The 25814-nt window shown below is 41.6% G+C and overlaps 1 protein-coding gene across 2 annotated transcripts in view; it reads right to left on the bottom strand.

The window, feature by feature from the left end:
* Positions 1–233: 233 nt before the first annotated feature.
* Positions 234–25814, bottom strand: part of LOC309342900 (guanylate cyclase 2G-like) — a 36858-nt gene continuing 11277 nt past the window's right edge. The window contains exons 6-22 of one of the 2 annotated variants that reach the window (XM_081863857.1): positions 23473–23576; positions 22844–22998; positions 21490–21639; positions 20791–20850; positions 19306–19389; positions 18834–18938; positions 17949–18020; positions 16633–16798; positions 13651–13806; positions 9437–9614; positions 8615–8758; positions 8049–8241; positions 6616–6790; positions 4907–5005; positions 4053–4144; positions 3135–3242; positions 234–961 (exon numbers count right to left, since the gene is read on the bottom strand). In XM_081863857.1, coding sequence (XP_081719983.1) covers positions 653–961; positions 3135–3242; positions 4053–4144; positions 4907–5005; positions 6616–6790; positions 8049–8241; positions 8615–8758; positions 9437–9614; positions 13651–13806; positions 16633–16798; positions 17949–18020; positions 18834–18938; positions 19306–19389; positions 20791–20850; positions 21490–21639; positions 22844–22998; positions 23473–23576 — 2350 coding nt within the window. In that variant the 3' untranslated portion in view covers positions 234–652. Of the gene's footprint in view, positions 1496–3134; positions 3243–4052; positions 4145–4906; positions 5006–6615; positions 6791–8048; positions 8242–8614; positions 8759–9436; positions 9615–13650; positions 13807–16632; positions 16799–17948; positions 18021–18833; positions 18939–19305; positions 19390–20790; positions 20851–21489; positions 21640–22843; positions 22999–23472; positions 23577–25814 lie in introns of both variants that reach the window. The other variant, XM_081863858.1, reaches the window with a different exon arrangement.

The raw sequence follows: 25814 nt of genomic DNA, 5'->3' as shown, positions 1-25814 counted from the left end.
GGGTTACATACACTTCAGGTTACATACGCTTCAGGTTACAGACTCCGCTAACCCAGAAATAGTACCTCGGGTTAAGAACTTTGCTTCAGGATAAGAACAGAAATCGTGCAGTGGCGGCGCGGGGGCAGCAGGAGGCCCCATTAGCTAAAGTGGTGCTTCAGGTTAAGAACAGTTTCAGGTTAAGAACGGACCTCTGGAACAAATTAAGTACTTAACCCGAGGTACCACTGTATTGCATACAGTTTGGGGGCATCTGCAGAATGCATCATGTTTAGTAAATGGGTATGTGTGGGTGTTGCATGCCAAGCTATGGCTGTATTTCCTTGAAGGCTAAAAGTTATCAGCCTGTGAGAGCCACAACCCAAGAAAGTATTTGAATTACAGCTGATGTTTGTGTTGTGACATAGCATCAGAGGCTCCCTTAGCACCTGTTCTCCCTGTGTAACAGATGTCCCTTAGACTAACATCATCATCATAATTGGTACGCCACCTTTCCATAGTTAATACAATGCTCAAGGCGGCTTACAATATGAAAAGATTTACATCATTACAAACATAGCAAAGTAGTCATAAAAATAAATAAAACACATCAAAAACTACATAACCAAACTGAACAATTTCCACATACAAATAAATATACAAAAAATTAATATCAATAACAGCAAAAACTCCCAACGAAACTTCCCCCAAAATACCTCAGTCCTTGCTGAGCAGCAGCAGTTCTTATGAAGCCTGTCAGGCCTTGCCCTGGGACAGGTGGAAAGGCAGGAACCCTCAGGCTCCCAGCAGGCTGATGAAGTAGAAAGGTGGGTAACTTGTGACACCCCAGATCTTGTTGAGCTATAGCTCCCATCATCCCTGACCATTGGCCATACTGATTGGGGTTGATGGGAGTTGGAGTCCAGTAATGTCTGGAAGGCCACAGATTAGGCACCCCGGATATAGTCAGACCACAGCCTGTCTTTATTGGATAGTATTGTTCATGGGAGAAAAAGCACATTTCAGGACATAGTAGAAGAAGTAATTATATGTTTTAATGCAGGTTCCTCCTCACTTCAGAACTTGATTTTTCTACCTCGAACATACACGCTACACACACTTTTATGAAATATGGAGAAAATGAATAGGGGAAAGTTAAACTCTGTTATGCTGAAACTCTTTGATTCAACTGTTTAAACTAATTTTTACTCAGTTGTCTTAGGATTGAAGTTGCTGAGCTTTTTTTACAATTTTACCCCAAAGTTGTTGATCTAGGCTATACATCTAGGCCAGGTTCATAAAACAAAGTGTCTGATAACTTTGGGAAACATAATAGCCAACTAGCTACACCTTTGCAGACCCTCCAAGTGTCCCTGTTTTCCAGGGACAGTCCCGCTGTCTCAATTTATGATTTGATACCGGAATGTCCCACTTTTCCTTAGGACATCCTTATTTTCTTCTGAGAAGTGTTGGAGGATATGGAGTCATCCAACTCCTGAGCCATCTGAAGGCAGCCCTGTATAGTGGAAATAATTAATGGGAATTTTAATTTAATAAATAATATTGAAAGGGGGGCTGTTTGAGAGTTTGTTCATTAATCCCATTTGTTATTCTCACTGTGGCTATCACTGTAGCGAAACAATATTCTTACAAATACTTGTCCCCAGGACTGAAATGCATTTGTCAGCTCCCACACTCCATTTGAAAGTGCAGAAGGCAGCCCATTAGTCATTGTAACAGCTCTGACATTGCGCTACACTACTCTGAATTAAGATCTTGTTGATGGTTGACTATGACCATAAATAAGTCCTATTTAGCCACTATTAAGATATAATTTGTATTTGGGCCTTGGGCTAGGTATCCTGAGGAACTATTTGGAAATAGTTTCTAAAATACTACAGTGCTATAACTGACACAACTAAGTACTTGCACAAACTGAGAAGATGGGTTGTATCCAGTCCAGCACTCAGTTAGGGTCCCATTGGCTCAAGCATTTCTGTTTACTCAACAGGCCTTTCCCTCTCTCCTCCCTGCTCTGCACCCCCTGCACACACACAAACACACAATCTGTTCTTGACATGCTGCCTGGAGCTGATGGGACACAATATTGGCTAACCTAGCTTAAGGGATTTGATTCCCGCCCACACACCTTTTCCATCTCCAGAACCAGGGAGGAGGGGAGGGGGGAGGAGCAGGAGGAACTATGAAAGTTAAGGCTAAACTCCCAGAAAAGCCAAGCTAAAGGATGGTTAGACTAAAGAAGATTTAGCAAACCCCAAAAGTTTGGGCCTACAGTTCTCATTGGCCCTAGCCAAAACACTCATGTTAACATGACTAATGGGAGTTGTAGCCCAAATCATCGGGTGTGGGGGCACCAGGCTGGCACAGCCAGAACCAATGGAATACTTGCATACCCACTAGCAGATGAGGATAAGAAGAGGACTTATTGTGACAGGATAAATTGTGAAGATTCCCAGCTGTTAAATCAATTAAAAATTACCAAAGCAATTTCAGTCTTTCGTATGGCTCTATTTCCCCCAATGGTAGATGTCAGGATTCCAAAAGGCGTGTGGAGGAGGCCAGGGAGCTGGAGGAGGATCTAAGAGAAGGGACCAGTGACCTGTGGGGTTCTGTGCTACCTGCAAGGCAGGAGTTGGGGCTGAGGGAAGAGGAAGCGATGGGGCTGTCCTAGGTGCAGGAGGAGTTGCAGGAAGGATTGGGAGGAAGAGACAGTCCAGTCGTTAGGGTCTCTTCCATCCCCTCCTCCTCTGTCTCCAAGGACAAAGAGGGGCTTAAAGCACCAGGTTCAGGGAAAGTTGCAAGTTGCTTGCGCGTGCCCTGTCAAGTGAGGAGATTTGCATTCAGGAAGAGACATGGTCATGTTGTTGCTCCAACATTCAAGGCACAAGGCTAGGGGAGTAAATGCCTAGCTAGCTATGTAGCGGGAGCGGTGTACCCTGGGAGATTCTGCAATGGAGTGCTTTACCAATAAGGAATTCAACTACCACCCGTTTGTGCCCCTTGGGGTGGGTGTGCTTGACCTACACCCAAGCGCTAATCCTTCCCCATGCAAACACTGCACTTATCACATATGAGTTATGTAATATTGTCCAATGTATGTTATTGCTTGCCGGGTCTAATAGCTACATGTCTACCTCAGCATTTCCCTTTGGGCGGCTTTCTACATCACTGCCAAACTCTGGTAGGGGCAGATGGAATCCAACCTTTCCTTTCAGCCAAAACGTTCTTTGCTGTCCTTTGCCCTGGCAGGCAAGAGAAATAACATGAAAGCAAAGTTGCGTCACATAACCACAACAAAAACAACCCTCTAAATGTTTGCACACACCTTAGGAATAGTTGGTGCTTTGAAAAATAAAACGAATTTCCTTCAAGGTAAAAGGTAAAGGTGGTGTGAAAAAACAGGGAAGATGGATTGTTGGAATTTTCCATCCTTTCTCCCAGTATCCACATCAGGGAGATTGCTAGGTATTTAGAGTCAGGGCATAGGTCCATGACATAGATTTCCATTTCCTAATATATATGTATAGATGCACATTTAGACTGACATTTTTAGGGGGTGGGGAGCTCTGGCTCTTGCTGTCAAGACTTACTCAGAACCATGGGATGCAACAGGATTTTCTGGGCCCAGAACACTGTATGTATATTAGAACCCAACCCACAGGAATGGCTGCTTACGGACATATTAAAAATAAATAGTATTGTCCAACATCTTAAGATGACCCCCCCAATAGTTCAGTGATTGACCTAAATTTGTTACTAGTCAAAGTGCCTGACAATCCATCACCTAATTCTGAGGCCAAGGCCCCATGACATTGAAAACTCAATATGTACAACTTCACACGATATTAAGCTATGGGCAGATGTCTTCACAAGGTATTCCTTTCTCCAGTGCATCTGCTCCTTGCTTGTGGTGGAGGACTGTTGTCTGACTTTGAATTTTAAAAATTCATATGGCTAGAAGCTGGTGGCCTCATGTTTGTGCAGAAGCTTGGACTAGATCACCACTGGCTTCTTCACAGCTCTAGGAACCCCTATTTCCATGAGAACTATACCTTTATTCTTATGGTCCCTCTTTCCTGCAAATCATAACCTCCAATCATCTGGAGAACATTTGCTGTGATCATAGAGACATGGATTTGGAGAGCTAGAGAGAGAGAGAGAGAAATTTACCATATTGCATATTGATTGCCTATATTGGAAAGAAAAACTGTTGTAGTAAAAACAAATATGGACAGTTGCTTATATTTGTACCAACTAACACTTTCAGTGTTAGGACCTGGCTATGAGGTAAGAGAAATAGGTGGGCACAAGGAAACGGCAGCTGATTTCAACTAACAACTCAAGTGGCCTTACAGCTGAGCATCGATTGGAAGCTGGTTGTTGAGGACCACCCACTATGGAACATAGGGGGCATGGTGCTTAAAAAGCAGTAGAACGGGGGCAGCAAATCCTAAGCTAAATCCAACTCCCAGTGTTGAGTACCACTGTCTCAGTTGCCAATTCAGAAGCAAGTGTGGTGTATGGGAATGATGACAGTTCTTGACATGAAATGTGCCCACCAACTTTTCATTTTTCTTCACTTTGTAATACCCTAAAAAAAAAAAGAAGAAAATTCCTATTCAGTCTGAACAAAGGTCTGAATAGTCCATTAACGTATTGCTGATAGTGAGCAACCACCTGCCTCAGGGAAGCACACAAGGAGGGCATAATAGCTATGTAATTCTCTTGCTGCTTCCCAGCAACTGGACTGAAGACACCCCTTCATGATTATACATTGCTGAAAGTTCTGCTTCTCTCCCTGCTCTAAGCTTTCATTCAATGGCTTTTGAAGCACAACATGTTCTCTCGCCTTTTGGAGCTAACACCAGCCTTTCTCATACCTTCCTAACAAATACATGCAACGTACGTAAGCTGGTACTTTCCATCCTTGAAGCCACATTCACTGTGTCTCCAAACAAGCAGTAACGTGGCCTTGTGATCCCCACCACACCTGCAACAACAGGGCCTAGAAGAACAAACACCAGGAAAGGCATCAGCCACAGAGAAAAGAAAGGCAGAATCTCATATGCAATGATGCTTTTGAGAGTTATGAATTAATGTTTGGATTTTACAGCAATGTGATCCCATTTACCAATTGTCTTTTCTGCTTCCCACAGAGCAGTCATGTTTTTTGTTTTTTTTGGGGGGGGGAGATATGTAGTCAAGTGGGGAAGCGGGTGGTGCTGTGGGTTAAACCACAGAGCCTAGGACTTGCTGATCAGAAGGTCGGTGGTTCAAATCCCCACAACGTTTCTCTGTCCCAGCTCCTGCCAACCTAGCAGTTCGAAAGCACATCAAAGTGCAAGTAGATAAATAGGAACCACTTCGGCGGGAAGGTAAACGGTGTTTCCGTGCGCTGCTCTGGTTCGCTAGAAGCAGTTTAGTCATGCTGACCACATGACCTGGAAGCTGTACGCGGGCTCCCTCAGCCAAAAAAACGAGATGAGCGCCGCAACCCCAAAGTCATCTGCAACTGGACCTAATGGTCAGGGGTCCCTTTACCTTTATCTTTATGTAGTCAAGTAGACTGAGTTACTCTGAAGTACTAACGTCAGACATTTCTGCAGCCATTTGTGACCAGACTTAAATCACCTCAAAAATACACTTGTGAATCAAATCTTAAATGATGCTGAGAAAATTTTACTCCTTGTGCCAGATTCCCTTCAAATTAATTATATCTCAGAACATATTGTCTATATTTCATCATCACATGATAGGGAACCATCAGCCACATTCTTATTATTACTACATCTCCAAATCTTGGTAGCCCACATTTGGCAAGACTAAAGGCATTTCCAGGAAGCCTAATGGATCGATCACACACACACACACACACACACACACACACACACTTATACAAATTATGTTGCTTTATTGCTTTAACTTGGTATTAGAGCAAAGGACTATAATAGAAACTATCTCAGCATGTCCCTATTTTTATGGTTCATCAATCTGTAGCCATACTTGATATTTCAGCACCAAAGATATACACTTGTGTTTGTAATATCACGTGACAAGATGATTTATGTCTCAACGTGTTTGTATTTGCTTTTAAAATGTGTCACTACCTCCCCCAAAGTCCTTGGAACAGAGCAAAGTCCTTGGAACAGAGCTGCACACAAACTGAAGTTGAATATGAATAGTCCCTTCGTTATAGTATTTAACTGGCACAATCACAGGATTTGACCCTGTAATTTCACTGCAATCTTACTTGCAGCTATGAGTATCAATTCATTTTACTAGTTACTATCCCTCAGTCAAAATCTGGAACATAGTTGTGAGTGGCATTCTACTGAACTATACATTTAAAGTCATCTCAGTTGTGGCTTCCCCCAAAGAATCCTGCGACCTGCAGTTTGTTAAGGACAAGGAGACTTGTTAGAATATTCCTATTCTCCCACATTGCTGCAATTCCCAGAGTGGTTTAACAATCAATTCCTCTTTCCAAGGAACTCTGGGACTTGTAGTTCTCTGAGGGGGGGGAAGGGGTCTCATAGCAATTCTCAGAACCCTTACTTAACAAACAATGTAGCAAAAGCTTTAAAATCATGCTTAGATGAAACCACTGCCTTTCACCTGTATGAATACCAATACGCAGGCTCAGTTTCTCCTTCGGCATGTGCCTAATCTTGAAGGAAATGATTGCATTGAGAAAGTGCAAAGACATGGTAGCTATTTCCTCAACATGTTTCTTCCCGTTGCGAATGGGGAGGCCGCTAGCAACCATATAGGCGTCTCCAATAGTTTCAACCTGTAAGCAATCAAAGGAATCATTAGCGCTTTTTAAATTGAAAAGTGAGAAATGGGAAAATGAAGGAAGCCTTAAGAGTTCCTTAGGAACGTTATGCCCAGTTCAGAACCCACATATGATACACACACAAACACACAAATAGCTACCGTATGTTCCGGCGTACAAGACGACTTTTTAAGCCCAAAAAATCACACCCAAAGTCATGGGTCATCTTATACGCCGGGTATACGCAGAGCCACCTGTTGGGAAGGAGGAGAGGGAGCCGGTGACCAAAGGCACCCCTTCTGCCATCGCTCCTCCTCCCTCCCCACGGAAGGCGACACAGCCTCCTGTGACGCAGCGCCAGGCCCCGCCTCTTCCATACCGGCACAGCGCATGTTCGTTGGCCGCCACTCTCTCCTCACCGCGGAAAGTCCTTCCGAGCGCGGTGCTCACCTGCCCGCTTGTCTGCTGCTGCCATCGTGGGAGCCGGATCCGGCCTCCGTCGTGGCCATGTGGGGCTTCACTCGGCTTGCGGGTGCCATGAAGAGCCTGCCACGGCGAGGTGGTGCACAGCTTCGGCCAGGGCTCCAAGGAGCTGGGCATCCCCACAGGTGTGGGTGGTGGAGGCTGAGGGGGCCGCTCGCGGCCTTTTCCCAGAGGGAGGGAGAGGGCCGGGCCGGGCCTCCCTCCCTCTGGGTGGCGGGTTTCGGTTTTGTTTCCCCACCAAATGTCTCACCTTGGGCTGCTGCTGCTGCTGCTGTGATGGCAGAGGCAGCGGAGGGGTGCGTGCTCTGCCCCTGGTGGTGCTTAGCGGGCAGCCAAACGCTATAATTTTACAGCAAAAGTTGGGGGGTTGTCTTATAGGCCCAGTCACCTAATACGCCAGAACATACGGTAGATGAAAGGAACCCCTCATTCATTTCTCGTTATTATCTTCAGAGATACTCTACTGATGACAGGTGTCAAAACATGGTCCATTACTGATGGGCCCTCATTAGTACCAAGAGGAATGACTTGGCATGCCCTTCCCTGAGGGGAACTTCATTGTTTTATTTTAAAAATTTAAGTTTTGGAGTGAGCTCATCCCACTTTTAGTATCTCACAGGGATGTATCCATGCTAGCCTGGCTTCCTCCCAATGGGTAGTTCTTTCCTTTGGGTGAAAGGGAGCCAAGTAAGTGTATGTGGCCAGAACTAGTCAGAGATTAACATCAACAAAAATAGCAGAATGCCCTTTCAACCAACCCACTCAGTTCCAGGGAATGCTGGCTGCCTACCTTGTAGACATCGTAGTTTTTAATGATGTTATCAAACAGACTGTACAGGTCATTGAGGAGATTCACAACCTGCAATGGAGAGCTGAGAGAGCATAGCTTGGTGAAGCCAACAATGTCTGAGAAGAAGATGGAGACTGAATCAAAGCTCTCGGGTTCCACTGATTTCCCAGCAACAAGTTGTTCTCCAATGAAACTGGAACAAGAATACGGGTAAAGGGCAGAGATGAAGGAATCCATTTGTTTCGGTTTCTCATTTTTCTGTTTTAAATTCAGTTCACATTTCTGCAGCAATCTGGGAATTATTTATTTTTTAAATCCCCATGAAAATTATTCAGGATTTTAGTGTTAATTTCTCCTAATACATACTATATCCATAACTATGTTCAATAGAGACTTGTTATTTCTTTTTTAAGCTAGATGAAATTTAAGAAAACGGGGGTTCAAGCAAAGGCCTAATGCACATAACTGCCAACTCATTCTTGGGCAGGACTTATTCCAAAGGTGAAAGTGTTTCAAGGCATCTTCTACTGGAGAATGGCTTAGAAGCAGTAAAGGGTTTCTGTTACCCAGGTAGCATAGCTGATAAAAGCTTTTCTGTCTTCTTCTTCTCTGCCATCAGCTGAGTTGTCCTTGACTCAACCACTTCCTCCAGATGATTTGCGTATTTTTCCAGTTTATTCACCATGTTGTCCAAGATACTGAAGTGACTTCTGGAAATGTTCAAAAAACAAAACACAAAAAAAAATTTGAAGGAACTGGTGCGTATCCGTTTCTACCAAATTTCTTTCCATTGTTTGTAAGATAGTGCATTATTGTCTCTAGAACTGTTTTGATGCATGTGTAGAGAATCTTTTCACACTCCTGCATGGGCAACCTTTCAGGGGCCACATGCCAGGAGTGAGCATGGTAAGAGGCAAAAAAAAAAAAAAAAAAAAAATAGGCAGAGCAACGGACATGACCCTTACCTTGGTCCAGGAGGTTACATTCCAGCCATGCAAAAAACAGAGGTTTCTATACACACACCTTTCCAGGCAAGCAAGAGGCATGATCACAGTCGAAGGACACATTCCAGATTGGCAAAAATACTTGACAGAGTTGCAGAGTAGAGCTAGTGAAGAGTCATGGCCTAGGAAGAGTCCCAAGGGTCAGATAGAGGGGCGGGGGAGGGGGCTGCATTTGGCCTCACCTAGAAACTCTTCCTATCCCATTCACTGTTTTCTGGTTTAGCAAATGGAGGTAAAGAGGTGAGGATACTGAGATTTGGCAACCACACAATTGAGCTGTGGTTTATTTTTTTATCTTCAGGAACAGAACCCAACATGAAGGTTAGCTTTCTGTCCTGAATAATAACCACACATACTTGGTTTCACATGAAGGAAAATAATCACCCTTCTGGACTGGCATCTTTCAGTGCTTTCTTGATGTTGAGGAATGTTGGCCTCCTCTCTGGATATTCATCCCAACATGCCTTCAAAAGTGCAACGATCCTTTCGTTACATTTCTGTGTTGAAATAGAAGGGCGCAGTGGAATAGGAGAATTAGGGTCCTGGATTCTTTTTATTATCTCTGGAACAAAAAACCAAACAAACAGTATGAGTCAGATTTCAGAATATTAATTCTTTTTCTTTTTCTTTCAGTTCCTTTAATTTTATATGCTTTCAACATTTGAGGAAGAACCATAATTCAGTGGTAGAGAATCTGCTTTGCATGCAGAAAGTCTGAGGTTCAATCTCTGGCCTCTCCAGCAAGAGTTGGGAGAGAACCTTGTCTGATAACCTGGAGAGCTGCTGTTGGTGGTCAGTAGGAATGGACCATGGTCTGCCTCAGTATAAAGCAGCTTCCTAAATGTCCCATTAAGGTGGTGAACCCCATTCCTCAGATAATTCTTGGAACACCTGGTGTGCACAGCCACTCTCCCCAAGAGAAGGGGGGGGGAGCCCAAAAGACATTTCTCCTGTCTCTGGAAGTCACTTTGCAACCTTGCTCAAAAGCAGAGATGAGAAGGCCCATGGAGTCTTTGTGTGTGGACAACTTCATGGACAACTTCCCAAGCACTGTAGGGCTTCGAAATTTACCCAGAAATGGGCCAGCAAGCCATGTAGTTGTTAAAGAAATGGCAATATATGTTCTTTTCAGCCAGTTCCTTTCGAACATGAGCTAGACTGAGATATGTCATAGTAATCTAAATGCATATTGCTTGCAGCCATAACCAGTTGGAAATAGATCTGCAACATAATACAGTAATTTATTTGAATAAATATGGAGTATATTTGGTTTACTAGGCATTAAGTATGGGAATATTGGTTTTGGGACTGTGCAACTTAATCTTGTAGACATTATTTAGGACCCTGAGTTAGCCAATTAACTTATGAAACTTGCTAAATATAGGATGAATTTCCATATCCTGTATTTGCAGTAAATAGTTATTTAAATTTGGATTCTGAGCAAAGCTCAGTAACTTTTTAGATATGCACCCTGTTTTGGAACACTTATACCTTGTTGATCACGAGCACTATTTTAAACTTTGCAATTTCTATGAAAATATTAGTATTACTACCTGTCATTAATTGTTCATATTGTTGATGCTTTTACTGTGAAATGACTTTGAGATATTTCTTGAGAAACAATTTAAAAATGGAATTTTTAAAAATTGAAAAAGAGAGAAAGGAAGGCTCTAGCATATTAGCAACTGTATGAAAATTGCTAATATCTAGAAATTGTATGGAATACAGTTTGCTATTGATAGAAAACATGTGTGACTCGTTAAGGAAAAAACTGAATCAGGCCCAGTCTTTCTACTAACAAGAGTTTGAGAATCATTTATTAGATGAATTGCTTTTCAAAGGGAGTTGCATAATGCATATGTTTTCTTTAGTAGCAGTTTTAATTTCAGGGTTACTACTGTTTGAAGAAACAAACCACATTCACAGGCATAGAATTTCCTAATATCTTTTGATCTCATCTTCCTTTCTTTCCCTTGCTCTATAATTATAATTAAAGGGTAAAACCTCAGCGCCTAGGGCTTGCCGATCGCATGGTCGGCGGTTCGAATCCCCGCGGTGGGGTGAGCTCCTTTCTTTCGGTCCTAGCTCCTGCCCACCTAGCAGTTCGAAAGCACCCTTAGGTGCAAGTAGATCAATAGGTACCGCTTTATAGTGGCAAGGTAAACGGCGTTTCCGAGTGCTGCGCTGGTGTTGGCTCGCCAGAGCAGCTTCGTCACGCTGGCCACGTGACCCAGAAGTGTCTCTGGACAGCGCTGGCCCCCGGCCTCTTAAGTGAGATGGGCGCACAACCCTAGAGTCAGACACAACTGGCCCACAAGGGCAGGGGTACCTTTACCTTTATAATTATAATTGCTCCATAATTATATATTGTTTGTATTGTTTCCTCTGTTAATGGACTGCATAATTTTGAGGAGGAGGACATGTTAGATGTACAAACACACACAGAGGATTTTGTTGCTTTTCCTACAGATCTGGAAGAAAAAATAAAGCTCAAGGTCAGATCTCAAAGAAACAACCGACTTCTGGGTTAGCGCCATCGGCAATGGCGGAATTCCTCTGACTGAGAGGAACCCACTCCATGAAATTCGGTTCTTGCCGCCGCAGCAAAGGCGGAGACCTCTTAAAAATCCCAGGCGGAGGAAGCCTGGGAACGTGGGATTTGGCTGACACCAGGAGCGCCCCCCTACTCGCAGGGAAACCCCTTTTTGGGGGATCTGAAGCGATGTGGGGCGAGCGGTGCGGTGTTTTGAATCGACCGCTATTTTTACGGAGTGAAGCCGCACAGCCGTTGCCGGAGAGCGCTGACTTTTTCCTGTGGACAATTGGATTTTAAACAACAACCCGTGAGTAGAACAGGAAATTGGACTTTTAAAATAACTTAATTTGGCATTGAACGGGGAAGGTCTAAACAGGAAGTCCACCTTCTTTTTTTGTAAATAGATTGAAGCAAAGAACTTGTTAACTAAGGTCTTGGAAAGTCCTACGTAAAGGATTAAAACTCCACTGATTGAAAATATTATTAATACCTCCTTTGGAAGCAGGGGAACCCTGCAGGAGAAGGTGAAAATTTAGGAATTGAAGCGCCACATCTCTAAACCTGGGAGCGGTCCGCGAGGAGCCCATCGACGGTGAATAGATAAATTTGACAGCTAGCTGTCAAGATACAAAAGATAGACTTTGTTTCCATTGTCTGCTTCTGCGCTTAAAAAGATTTGGGATTTTTGGGACTGTGCTGGAAGGATTGATAAATGGAGACTGTTTCCCTCTAGAGGGAGTTTGGGGACATTGTTACAAGAATGCAGCTGGGAAATTGGTTTTAAAAATAAAGGCCCTGAGAAACCAGCTTTGACTTTGAACACTTTAAGGATGTCTGTTGGGAAGGAAGTAGTGTCTGTACTGAATAGGACATTTTATCTGTTGGGAAAGCTGCATGAACAGATAGATGCCATGGCTACCAGCGTTGATATTTTGGGAACAAAAGTGGGCATCAGCAAAGAAGTTGACAATAATCCGGCACAGGAATCCTTTTCAATGGAACACATTGAAGAACCAGTGAAGGAGAGAGTTGTTGTGAAAGTGAAGCAAGGGGGAGCCTTAACCCTACAGAGGCAAATGGAGGATTATAAATTGAGGCCTTATATGACGGTAATTAAGAGAAGCCAGGTTTTGGAGATGGGAGCCTGGCTTGATTTGGAAAATGAAAGGTTGAGAGATCACCTTATGTGGGGATCAAATGACTTTTAGGATATGAATTTGAGCCAGGAGGAGATTGGAGTATTTGGGGCCTTTGGACTTGGAAGAAGTGTGAAGCAAGGCTTGGAATACTTTATGGGCCCTACCTTTAATTATGGAAATCTGGCAGACTTGCTAAGAAGGAATATGATCATCGTTGGGTTGGAGCCCCTCCGAGAACTGTTTTTTAATACCAAAGATTATCAAGAAGATCGGCAGACGGGACATGAAGAAGAGTTAAGAGCCTCGGATTTAAGATCTCCAGGTTGATGGACTGTTGGAGGTTGATGGAACTGTTGGTAGGGGCCGAGACTGGGGAGGGGAGACGGTGGAAGAAAATTGGGAATTTAAAATGTATATATTGAGATTTTTTACAAAAAATTTTTTTAATGAAAAATGGAAAAATCGTGGAATGAAATTTTTATAACCCTAGTGGAAACGTCTTAAGAGAATAAGTTCAAATATATCAGTTTTAATGAGAAATAAGATTAAATAAAGTAAAAATGGATGGATAATTGGTGAAAAAGAGAATGAAAAATTACAGGATATCAAGATAAATTATTAGGATAAAAACAAGATGAAGGATTTGCTGAAATACCTATCTGAACTAGAATATAAAGAGGGGAGGTGTGGGGAAGTCAAGGAAATAAGTTAAAGAAAGGAAAATATGTAAAGGTTTGACTTGTTCTTTTTTCTTTTTGACTTTTTGACTGTATGTATTTTTATTTTATTTATTTATTTCTGTTTTCCCTCTTTTACTTTTTCCTGGATGTGATTTGCTTTTATGTACTGTTTTGTTTTCCTTTTTTATTCTTTTTGTAACCTTTAAAATTTGAATAAATATTATTTAAAAACAAAGAAACAACCTTCTGCATTCTGGCTTAGATCATGGAATGGACCATCTTCATGATTGTATATCAGTTCTCTCATAATAATAGCAAAGCTGTACACATCCCCCTTCTGGGTGCCATGGAATGGATATTCTGCCATTCTTAGCAATTCAGGTGCTGTCCAGTAAAGCTCTAAAATAAGAAGAGAGAAAATATTGGAATGATAAAACATTTAGTTAAAAGGCTCAACAGTCTGTTAAAATTGCTGCCATGCTGTAGTTTTACCCCAGGTGTAATTGGTGAGTAATTATGAGTTTTGCCCATTCCCAAAGGGGGACAAAGCTATCCATTTCTGGTCCGTGTCATTTTTGCACAAGTTAACCTATCAGTTCATTCTGTTCCGCATTAATTTGTATTTTAAAAATAAATAAATAGCTACTCATTATGAATCTTTACTCGTTCAAAATGTCAACAAACTGTGTCGCTACAATCTTTACTCCAAGAGGTGCAGAACAGATAATTTCACACAGAAATTCACAAAGGCAGAAATCCTCAACTATCCCTGTTTCCTTTTTGCATTCTCTACAGATGCTTATTCGTCTCCGTTTAAGCCATAGCATATGCTAAATTACAGGGAAGTCCATGTAGATAGTTGTGCCCCAGACACATCCAGGTATGTTGCTGACAGCAATGAATACCACAGCTTTGTTGGTAATAGTATACAGTGGTATCTTGGTTCTCAAAAGCACGGCTTCCGATTGGCTGGAGGAGCTTCCTGTACTCAAGCAGAAGCCACGTCGGACGTTCAGCTTTCGAAAAACATTCCCTAAGCGGAACACTTATTTCTGGGTTTGTGGCGTTCGGGAACTGATTTGTTTGACAACTAAGCCGTTCGAGAACCAAGGTATGACTGTATATTAGAATTTGGGATGGCCAGGCCCTGCCCACCTGCTAATAGGTAGTTGCCAGCCTTGACCCCACCATTATGCAGACCGCTTCTTGTGGGCACCGCTAACAACTTGAGGACACGGAAAATTGCCCCGCACCCACACCCCAGAGCCAGCACCAAGGCGTGAAGGTGCCATCATGGCGTTATCATGTGCATGGTGCAATGTATGAAAACAAGCACTGGGAGGTTTCTGTATTTGTCAATCCTAGTTTCTCCCTCTGGGGTTTCCATGGAAGCTTGCTCTGTGAACCAGCAAACAACCACAATTATTATTTCATAACCCATCTGTAATTAATAATGACTGTTTATGTTACCAACTGCCTGGGCATAATACTTCCAAGATACTACACCACCCCTCAAAACCTCACTAACTAACATCCTGCCCAATTTGCTTTCCTGCCAGGAAACTTTGCTAGTTGGAGACATATCGTATTTTTCTGTGTATAACACGCTCCCCTATAGAAGAAGAAGAGTTTGAATTTGATATCCTGCTTTATCACTACCCTAAGGAGTCTCAAAGCGGCTAACATTCTCCTTTCCCTTCCTCCCCCACAACAAACACTGTGTGAGGTAAGTGAGGCTGAGAGACTTCAGAGAAGTGTGACTAGCCCAGCTGCATGTGGAGGAGCGGAGACGCGAACCCGGTTCACCAGATTACAAGATTACAGCTCTTAACCACTACACCACACTGGCTCTCCGTGTGTATAAGATGACCCCTATTTTTTGGGACACCAAATTAAGGAAATGGGGGGAGATTGCCCAGTGTTGTACAGCCTTTTTTGGGGGGGGGATTACCGACAATTGCTCACCCGCCTGACCACCAATCATCAATCCGCTGGCACTAGCAGCCACCAATCACCCACAAAATCGCCGCTGAAAATCTCCTGCTCGTGACTGACACGAATCGTCCTTCCCTCCTCTGCACTATACGTGTATAAGATGGCCCCCAATTTTTGACACTTTTTATAATAAAAAAAAACCTCGTCATATACACAGAAAAATATGGTAATTGCAACATGGAAAGACACAACCTTGCTGTGGGAAAGTCATAAACCTCGCAATCACAGCATTCAGCATTCTCAGAGATACTCTCTCTGCACCCACCCCCTGATATTTCAGAAAATCTGAACGCTATTCAAATCAGTTGCATTTTCAAATTGTTTTCTTTCCTGTTTTCTAGTCCTTCTAGCATGAGTGGAGACTCTTGTATTACATACATTAAACAGCTGGGTAGAGAACCATGTAATGACAAGATTTTGTTTTTCCAGTATTCTGCAATGTGAAATGCAGGTATCTGCTGACTGGGTATTCTTATTAAATGTATAACCCGCCATTCAGCCCGAAGATAGGACCTTAGCACAATGAACATGCCTTTAAGCAATGTTAAACATTAGCTTACTGCAACACACTTTACGTGGGGCTGCCTCTGAAGATGGCTTGGAAACCTCAGCTGGTGCGGAATTCAGCATCCAGTTTACATACTGGGAGAAGAAGGTTTGAGCAAACTCCAATCCTGGCCCGACTGCACTGGCTGCCAGCCAGTTTCTTGGTTCATTACAAAGTGCTGTTTTTGACCTATAAAGCCTCAAATGGTGCAGGACTGCAAGAACTGCCTCTCCCCATATGAACCGAACCCAACCGTGTGATCATCATCCGAGGCCCTTCTTCACATAGCTCCTCCATGAGAGGTCTGAATGTGGCAACACTAGAACAGGCCTTTTCTGGTGTGGCTCCCCATTTGTGGAATGCTTTGCCTAGGGAGGTTCATTCCATATCTTTTGGCACCAGGCAAAAACATTCCTCTATCACTAGGCTTTGGGCTGATTACCGGTAAATAATCTATGGTCTTTTAAATGTGTTTGTGGGAGGGGAGTTATTGGTTTGTTTGTTTTTGTATTTTCATTTTGTATCTTTATTCTGTGAACCACCCTGAGATCTTTGGATAAAGGGTGGTATATAAATTTAATAAATAAAAATAAAGATAAACCTCTACTCAAACATTTGCATACAAAATGCTCTGGTGGGTGGTGCTTTTTTTTCTTGGAATGGAAAGTACTTAATGTTCTTACCTGCATAATTGCTTTCTTCTGCCATTACCTGAGATTTCCTTCCATATTTAAATTCCCACAACCCAAAGCCACACAGCTTCACCTGCATGCGACTGTCTACCAGGCAGTTGGTGGGCTTTAAGTTTCCATGAGAATTCAGGGGGCTGTTGTGAATGAACACCATACCCTAAAATTCAAACGCACAGTGTAGACAAAGACATGAAATACATGTACCAAACAAAGCAAGTCAGCTTGGGATCCTGCAGTTTCCACAAACAAGAACTTTTTAGCTTTGGGTGGTATTTCATTCATTACATAGATTTATTTTAGCAGGTTACATAGGTAACACTTTTAAATTTTTACTTCAATGTTCTGGATTGAGGCTTTTGTCTCTAGATCAGAGTTTCCTAGTTGTTGCCACCTGTGCCTTTTCTGGAGGTCATAAACTCATCTTATACGTTCTACTTTGGGAGAGGTCACGGTTAAAAAATATACACACACATATGTCCAAATAAAAATAAGAAAAACAGAACACTTCATCTACTGAAAGCCTAGCACAAAATGCAGGTCCTATACAAGGCATAGGAGCCAACTCCAGGGAGCTGTGGCTTCTTGGGAACACACAATAATATAATTGTGGGAGGCCGGGCACCCACAAAGTCAATGAGAAAAGCTGGCAAGCAGCAGTGCTGCCTCTGAGAGAGAAGCATTTCAGCTCCATCCTCCGCAGTTAGTGAGCAAGGCACCCTTTATCAGTAGGGGGGGGGGCTCAGACATAGAAAAGGGTGCCTCACTAGCTTTGGAGAGGAGGAGCGTGTGTGTGTTCACATGTCTGCATTGCAATGGCAGGCACCCACAATACTGAGGGCGAGTTGGCAGCCCTGGTACAAGGGAAGTGAATTCCACAACTGATGCTAACCATGGAAAAGCCTCTTCACTCACCACTGATGTATCAACATGGTACAGAAATGGAATAATCAAAAGTGCGTGGCTATTAGATCCTGTAACATGCAAAGACTAAAAACAACACTTTTCAAAGTGCCGCTTCTGATATTGAAACGCTGGTGTGATACGCTCCAAACAATCCACTTCATCAGATAATGTTTCGGCACCATCTGAAGATCCCAGTGCTCTTAGCAGTGGGTTGCAAAACTTCATGCAGTTTACACACACACACTCTCTCTGATAAACACCAATGCTTTAGCTACAAAAACAACAGATGCTTGTGATGGATATGGATCTTTCTGGCTTCTTTTCAGCAGTCAGTCATTACAATAACAGCATTTTTCTTATGACTGTCCTAGTAGCTGACAGCAATTCCATTACTCCATACTTACGTTGACTATGTCATAGGCAAAGGAGATTTTGAATATCCAGTCCAGTTCAATATCAGAATGCATCAAAACATCCTAGAAAATGCACATGTAGAAATATTTCTTTTGAGATACAATTGCACTTGCTGCCTGACTCCACTCAAAGTAGGCATGTAAATATATATCAGCTGCCTGGAGCCATGCTTAGCTCATACCTGACTCCCTCCTTCGGCAATCTGCACAGAATGTTTGCTTAATGGTTGCCATCAGTTTGATTTAAATTAATTTTTGTAATGAAATGTTTTTAGAATGTCGCATTATTTTATTGTTGTTAGCCGCCCTGAGGCCGGCTTCGGCTGGGGAGGGCGGGATATAAATAAAATTTATTATTATTATTATTATTATTATTATTATTATTATTATTATTATTATACTGATGGAAAGAAAACAAAAGTCTTTGAAATGACTGAAAAGGCAAAACTTTAAGTATTGTGGAAACATTACTGAGGTACACATGACTTTCATGGGGCAAACCACACATTCAACTGGGGTGGTATTCAACTACTGCATCACATTAGAGCAAGTACTGCCACTTCTGCAAGAGGACTCCCCCCTCCCCCCCATGTGCCTTCCAGATGTGCTGGACCACATCCCATTATTCCTGAACATTAACCATGTTGGCTACCACTGATCAGGAGCATATCTGGAGGGCACCTCCATTGGCTTCTTGTGAGATGGTAGAGATAGATGATAGATAGATGATAGATAGATAGAGTTATAATACTGAAGAGAGCCAAAGATAGCATATATGACTTGGCAACACACTGCTTTAGTAATCATTTCTAGGGCAATTAAGTATGATCTACTTTAATGTAATAATTGTTCTAAACTTTGATGTACAATACTCACCTTTAGGCTACCTTTCTTACAGTAATGCATCACAATGCACATGTTTGGAGCTTCAGGACATATCCCATAAAAGGCCACCAGATTCTCATGTCTCAGTTCTCTCATCTAAAGCAAGGGAATGTTGGGAAGTGTGGTATCCAGATTTGACACCATACAGCAAAGCAAATACAATCTTTTTCAGCCAGCTCTGCTCCTTCTTACTGGCATTGCAGAAGAAATAAGCTATGGGACCACTCTGAGATATCTGGTCAAAGCAAGACAATGCCCTGTGTTGGAGACCTTGCTAATTAAATCTGTTTTACAAAGCATATCGACCTATAGCTTCATTTAGAAATTTCAGTCAGTTCATGGTTTTTTCTGCATTACTTAATAAACTTCCTTACTTCAGTTGTGAATTTTAGATCACCTGCCTGTTTCAGTTAGCTTACTGTTCAAATGGAAATTTGTTAAACTATTTAAGAATGAAACATACCACCCGAACCTCCTGGAGAACTGATGGTTTCCGGATCCAGGCATCTGTTTGATTATCAATGAATTTGAGAGCAACAACAATTCCCTGAAACATAAATTGTAAGAGGCACAATACATTAACATGGAAACTGTTGGGGGGAAATGAACAACCTAGTCTGGTAGGCATCTTCAGGGATACATTGAGGATCTTTCTGTGTGACTGCATCAACTATGCCACTCTAGGAATTTACAGAGGACTTAGTTAGCTACTCTGGGTAGATATTGGTAGAAATAATGGGCAGACAAATAAGAGGAATATATTACATAATAGTAATGATACATAGGCCTGGTTCATATGTAATGTTAAGCCCAACTATGGCTTGCATGGTGTGGTCTGCCAGAGATGAAACTGTGGCCGCTTTGCTCCTCTTCCACTTCTGCTGCTGGTGTGTCACTGTGAATTAAACATGGTTTGTCTTAGTCTGCTGCTCATGACAAACCATGAGTGGTAAACTGTAGAACAATCATTACAGCTGATGGTTTTTGACTGAGGCAAGAGAAATCCTGAGCTCAGATTCATAAACGTCTTAATGCGTTCCATCTTTTGCAAGTTCAAGAATTATAAAACCCTAATAAGTCTGCTAGATGGTAAGATGGATGGGCTGAATCCAGTGAAGTTATTCCACAGGTGGCATAACCTCTGCCCATGCAGCAGAACTTTGCATCTCTCTCTTCCTTCAGTGTGCATCCCTACCCCCCCCCCCAGGGGATAACTTTTCTCCATTCTAGCACAGGTGTAAAGCACATTTCAATTTTTTTATATAAAAAAGGTAAGTTTTAAAATAAAACAAAATGGTGAGTGGTGCAAGTGGGTGTTTTATGAATTATAACTTATAGCAACACAAATAATATCCAGTAAGCTCCTATGGTGTTTATATGTTCATTTTCCAGACAACAGTAGCAAATGCAATAATTGAGAAAATTCAGTTTCCCCACAATTAATTACTGGCCTCAGTGGGTGACTCTGTGCCATTTACAGGAAACAAATGTACATTTGCTGATCAATAAAAGTTAAAATATTAATGTGGAACTGATCAACATTACAACCTACATCTTGATGAGAAATGTACTGTATTTAAATTGAAAAAAGTGTCAACAGTACAAGTACAGCTTGGTGATTGTGGCAAAAGCCTAAGCTGATTTGTAACAGTGATAAGTCAAGTGTAATATAATGATTACGGTAATACTTTTAGAAATATTACTTGCAGATAATTATAGTGCCTATTGTTGCTGTACTACACTATGTGATGTTACTGATAGGAACCAATGGGTCTGGTTTAGCACCTGAACATTCACACCTTTGGAAAACCATCACAATCTATTACTTTACACCATGCCTACATTATTCTAAGAACTTTATCAAGACAGATACTGTCCACTGTACAATGCTAGAGCATATTATGAAAGACCTGGAGAAAATTAACACTGTCACACTTTACAATCCTACCTGTGAATCCTGTGACTTATTCTGGCTTTTATTCTGTTGGGCAGTTTGTGCCCTGTTCTCCTGTACATAATAGAAATAACACGAAGTGTTATGTACAGTGGTACCTTGGGTTAAGTACTTAATTCATTCCGGAGGTCCGTACTTAACCTGAAACTGTGCTTAACCTGAAGCACCACTTTAGCTAATGGGGCCTCCTGCTGCCGCTGCACGATTTCTGTTCTCATCCTGAAGCAAAGTGCTTAACCCAAGGTACTATTTCTGGGTTAGCGGAGTGTGTAACCTGAAGCGTATGTAACCTGAAGCGTATGTAACCCGAGGTACCACTGTACTAAGCTTGGATCCTAGAACAATAGGCAAGTAGGATCCTAGAATTGATTGGCTTGAAGGAAAAGACCAATCAGGCTCCAGGAGGAAGTTAATCATCCTATTAGGCTGGTAGGATCGTAGAATGCAACAACTGATTGGCCTGCAGGAAAAGACCAATCAGGCTCCAAGAGGGAAGCAGAATCTGCCAATCAGATGGGACTCATTGTGTAAATAATGTATATAGCAGCCTTAGGTTTGGGGGGCAATTCAATTACTGTTTTACATGCTGCAATAAAGAGCATGAAATCACTACAGGACCCTGAGTATATTTCAAGAAGTGAATGGAACACAATTCCATTTGGCACAATATTTTCTGGGTGTTTACATATGCACCTGATAAAGTCCTACAGTGGTGTAAAATACTTCTTTCCCTTGCTTGTTCTTCGGTCCAGAATCATCATTATTAGAAATAAACAAATGGGAGCCCAAGCTCTCTGTTCCTTTGGACACTGGTGTGCTTGCTTGAGACAGACAGAAGTTTCCCTTTGAAAGATAATATAAGGTGCAATGTTACAAGCTGATATATTGACCCAAATGAAAATAACACTGGCATTAGTAGTGAAAGCAAAATTTGGGTTAACTGTGTTTACTAGATTCAGATTTCAAAACACAGATTGAAGCGTCATTGCCATTGTCATGAGAAAAACTTACTGTAAATAAGCAGCCTGGCATTTTTGATATGCTATTTGTTTGTTTACGAGATTTGCTATGAGATTTTTGATTATATGGTTCTTTTTGGAGACATATGCCTTTATGAGGGACAAACAAATATTGAATGTGCTACAGAGCTCAACTCATCAACTTTGTAATTCAGTTTTGATTTAATTATTTATGTTCACAAATGCCGAAATGCAAAAGTTTATTCGAAATGGCCACATTAATTTTAGCTCCATTACTGAAATATTCAAAACATGCCACTGTTATTACCATTATTTGCAATAGTGGTGTCAAGTAGTTAACATGAAGTTGCAACAAAGCAAGTACCTACACTAAGTATGAAACACAGACATAGTTCTTGTACAAAGAGTACAAGAGGAATTATGTCTCAACTGTACCACTTCACATCATAGGAAGGGAAAATACCCCTACATATAGGAAACTGGCATGTTAGGGAGAAGGCTGGGCTAGAACCTTCCACCCTGACATCTGCTTTTCTTTTTGCTGATACTGACGAATTATGAAATAACGTATTGTAGTCATATAGGATATATAGACCTTGTTCATCTTGTCAGAAAAAGAGAACTTCTTGTGGTTTTGATCTTATTGTTAACCCCCCAGAAAACCTTTATTACTGAGTGATATTGTAAATGAAATAAAATTATAAAGCTAAGAGGGCAAATGAGAGATGTTTCTACTGTCACCCTCCTTAAGCTGAAGGACGACTATGGCAAGTGAGGGTTTCTAAAAAGTGCAATAAAATTGTACCAGTATGAGAGATTTTCTGCTTCATGCAGTCATCTACCAACCTGTGAAGGGTCCTGAGAAAGAGGAACAAGGGGGCAGAGTGTCTAATGAAGACTATGGCTATTGAAAAGACTTGGCTTCAGATCTGTATTATATCATTATGGTTCCACATCCACCAACAAGTGCTACATGAATGCAACTGATCCCCTCAAATAAGCCCCTGGAGAACTGTATCCTTGGTATAAAGAACTTGAGTTTCAGGACACAACAGATCACCCTTTACCTTGTTATCATTTAAAATGATGATATCCTCATAATTAATTCTCCACCACGTATCATTTCGAAGGTTTCCCTTGTGGTTTTTCATATACATTGCCACACCAATGGCCCCCGATACCGATATTATCAGTAGAATTATCATAACAATCAGGGCTGAACCTTTTAACAACAAAAGAACAGTTCATTAAAGAACATATAAATGAAGCTGAATCTTGGGAACACATCCAAAAACAAAACAAAGCAAAAAAAGGCCAAATTCAAGGCAGCAAAGCCATTGCACCATTGCAAAAAGAATATAAAGGAGCAAGAAATCACACAAGCATTGCTATTAATTATAATACAATCATACCATGGAACATGTGATCACAGCCCCCGCCACAACTGTAACTTAAAAATAAACAAATAAATCAGTTTTCTTTGTAACAAAAACATCCAGTTTGACTTGGTGGAATGAAAATGGTCAGAACTGCACAGCTGTAGTTGCATAGTTGTGTCAGACAAGAACAGAGCAGCTTTGATACAGCAAAAGGCATACAAGACACATGATCTGCAGTATGTCCTACTTGCATGCTAGTAGTAGTAATAAATTTATAACCTACATTTAACCGGCAGGCATTACATAATGACACTTACTGGTAACTGGAGTTTTGCAGTGTTCATTGTGAAACCCACACAGTGGTTTGTCCTTAGGTATTTCTCCATCTGCCCAACTGATATAGTCAATCTGTCTGGTTGGGCTATGGAGAGAGGCAATAAGTATGTCAGCATCTTGCATCAATTATAAAGCTGAAGGCTCTTTATTTCCAAAACTCATTAACACACATACTTTGTGATAAATGTACCCATACAAGGAAAGAGGAATGTACAAATAGCCATAATTCTCCACATGAAAATGAAGCAGAAATTGGTTTTAAGTCCAGATCTGAAACTAAAAGTGCATTGTTATTTCAGAGTGAGCCATAAACTACAAACCTATGAATGAAAGTACCTATATAAATAGAGGGATTTCAGGTAGCATGTTCAGGTTCCGGTTCAGACACTAGAGCAGTGTCTCCCAAATTTGGGTCTCTAGCTGCTATTGGACTACAAATCCCATCATCCCTAGCTACCAGGTCCAGTGGTCAGGAATGATGGGAGTTGTGGCCCAAAAACTGCTGGAGACCCAAGTTTGGAAAACCCTTCATTAGAGTTTCCCTGGCTCCTAGGTCAGGAAAGCTCTTCACATTATCTTGGCTTCCATTTTCCTCCCAGTTTTAAGGGTGAGTTGATTGGATTGCATTCTGCCATATTAACTAGAAACTGGGGGCAGTAGGTTCTGCGGCTTATAATTACAAAATGTGTGGATCCAGAATTGGCCTCCATAGCCACTTACAGACTCACTGTTAAAACAGTGTTCATGGAAAATAATCTTACTCTGCTAAGAGTGATTGTCAAAGAAGAATAATTGCAAAATGGTTCAGCAAACTGATCTGATATATTTCAGGATGGCCTATGCCAAATTTGGGGTGTAAAGGTTAAGAATGGCTTATTTTGAACAAGTCCAGCAAGTGACTTATTGAAGTTGACTGTTGGTGTGTGTTTTTCTTCCATGGACTTCACTCAGCCTTTGCTATCTTTTGAGAAATGGGTTGTTGTGTTAGGTCAAGGTATGCGTTTTTACCCATGAGTTGTGTGTAACATATTTGTATTTTTTAAAAATGGTATGCTCGGAAAATATTTGTTGATTTGGCAGCATATGGACATGCTCTGGTATCCTACATTGTGGTTAGCTCAGGCTTCAGCACTACCTTGGACCTGGATGGCTGTCAATAAAAGAGGGGCAAACCTAAGTCCAAGATTTGTCTGTTCACTGGAATAGATACATGGAACCTGTGCAACTGAAGCTATCATGCAACCGCTCTGAGGCCAGTCTCACTGTTCCAGTCCCAAGTGCCAGCATCCTTTCTGTGATCCTCCATTTTCTTAGCTGTGGTTTCTTAATCCCCCAATGCAGGCATGTCCAAAGTCCGTTTCAGGGGCCTTACTCGGCCCACTGTTCGGTTTAATCTGGCCCCTGTGGCAGTTTACTTCCTGGGATAAAATCCCCAAAAAGCTCAACAATTTCAATCCTAAAAAAAGGTCAGCAATTTTGGTCAGCCCTCAGGCATGTTGACTTCATCAAATCTGGCTCCCTTTGAAAAAAGTTTGGGCAAACGGCCTAATGTCAACCAGGTCATTGTTGATATCACTGATAGATTTATTGTAAAGTATGTTTAATATGATGAAATGTTTTTGCAATATGTTAAAGAGGAAGATTTGATCAGTTGTTCTTTAGAAGCCTGCCAAAAAAATAATGATGGGCGGCATTCAACTTAAAATTTGCCCTAGGACAAGGATTAGTACTGGCACAGTGGGATTTCCTCCACTCTTATCTCATCACATGTGCCATCCCCAAATTAGCCTGGAGGGTTGTCGGGAAACCTAGAATAGATTTAGTGAGGGGTCACAAAGAAGCAGTCAGAGAACATTCCATTGCACGTGAAGAAATCCTTGCGCTGACAGAACTTTCTCCTCAATGCTCTGATGCGTACAACCCATAATCATTATATCTGCTGGTATCAGAATACCATTCATCTTTAGTGTGTGATTATCCATTTCAGAAATCTGTGCAAGAATGTTTACAAGTTCAAATTAGTTCAAAGGAAGCCATGCAAGGCTTATGCGAACAATGACAGAGCGATCATGATAACAGAATGATCAGCGCATCTCCTTTGAATTTAACATTGACAATGGACTTTCTAGTCCTGCCACCATTTTGTTCCTGAGTAGCATCAAAGGCAAGAAGCCTTGTAGTTTTAAATCCACACTTTTCATTTCAGAGATAGTCAATGAAAATAGAATTTCAAGATTTTCATAAAGAAGAAAGCATTGAATTGATTTAAGAAGGAGGAAGATGGCAGCTTTCCACACAGCTAGCATATCCCTCTTTGCATGTA

This window comes from Podarcis erhardii (genome assembly GCF_964252035.2).
Source record: "Podarcis erhardii genome assembly, chromosome: 5".
In the NCBI taxonomy this organism is placed as follows: domain Eukaryota; kingdom Metazoa; phylum Chordata; class Lepidosauria; order Squamata; family Lacertidae; genus Podarcis; species Podarcis erhardii.
The sequence above is the reverse complement of the archived record's forward strand: the minus strand, read 5'-3'. Positions and strand labels throughout refer to the sequence as shown.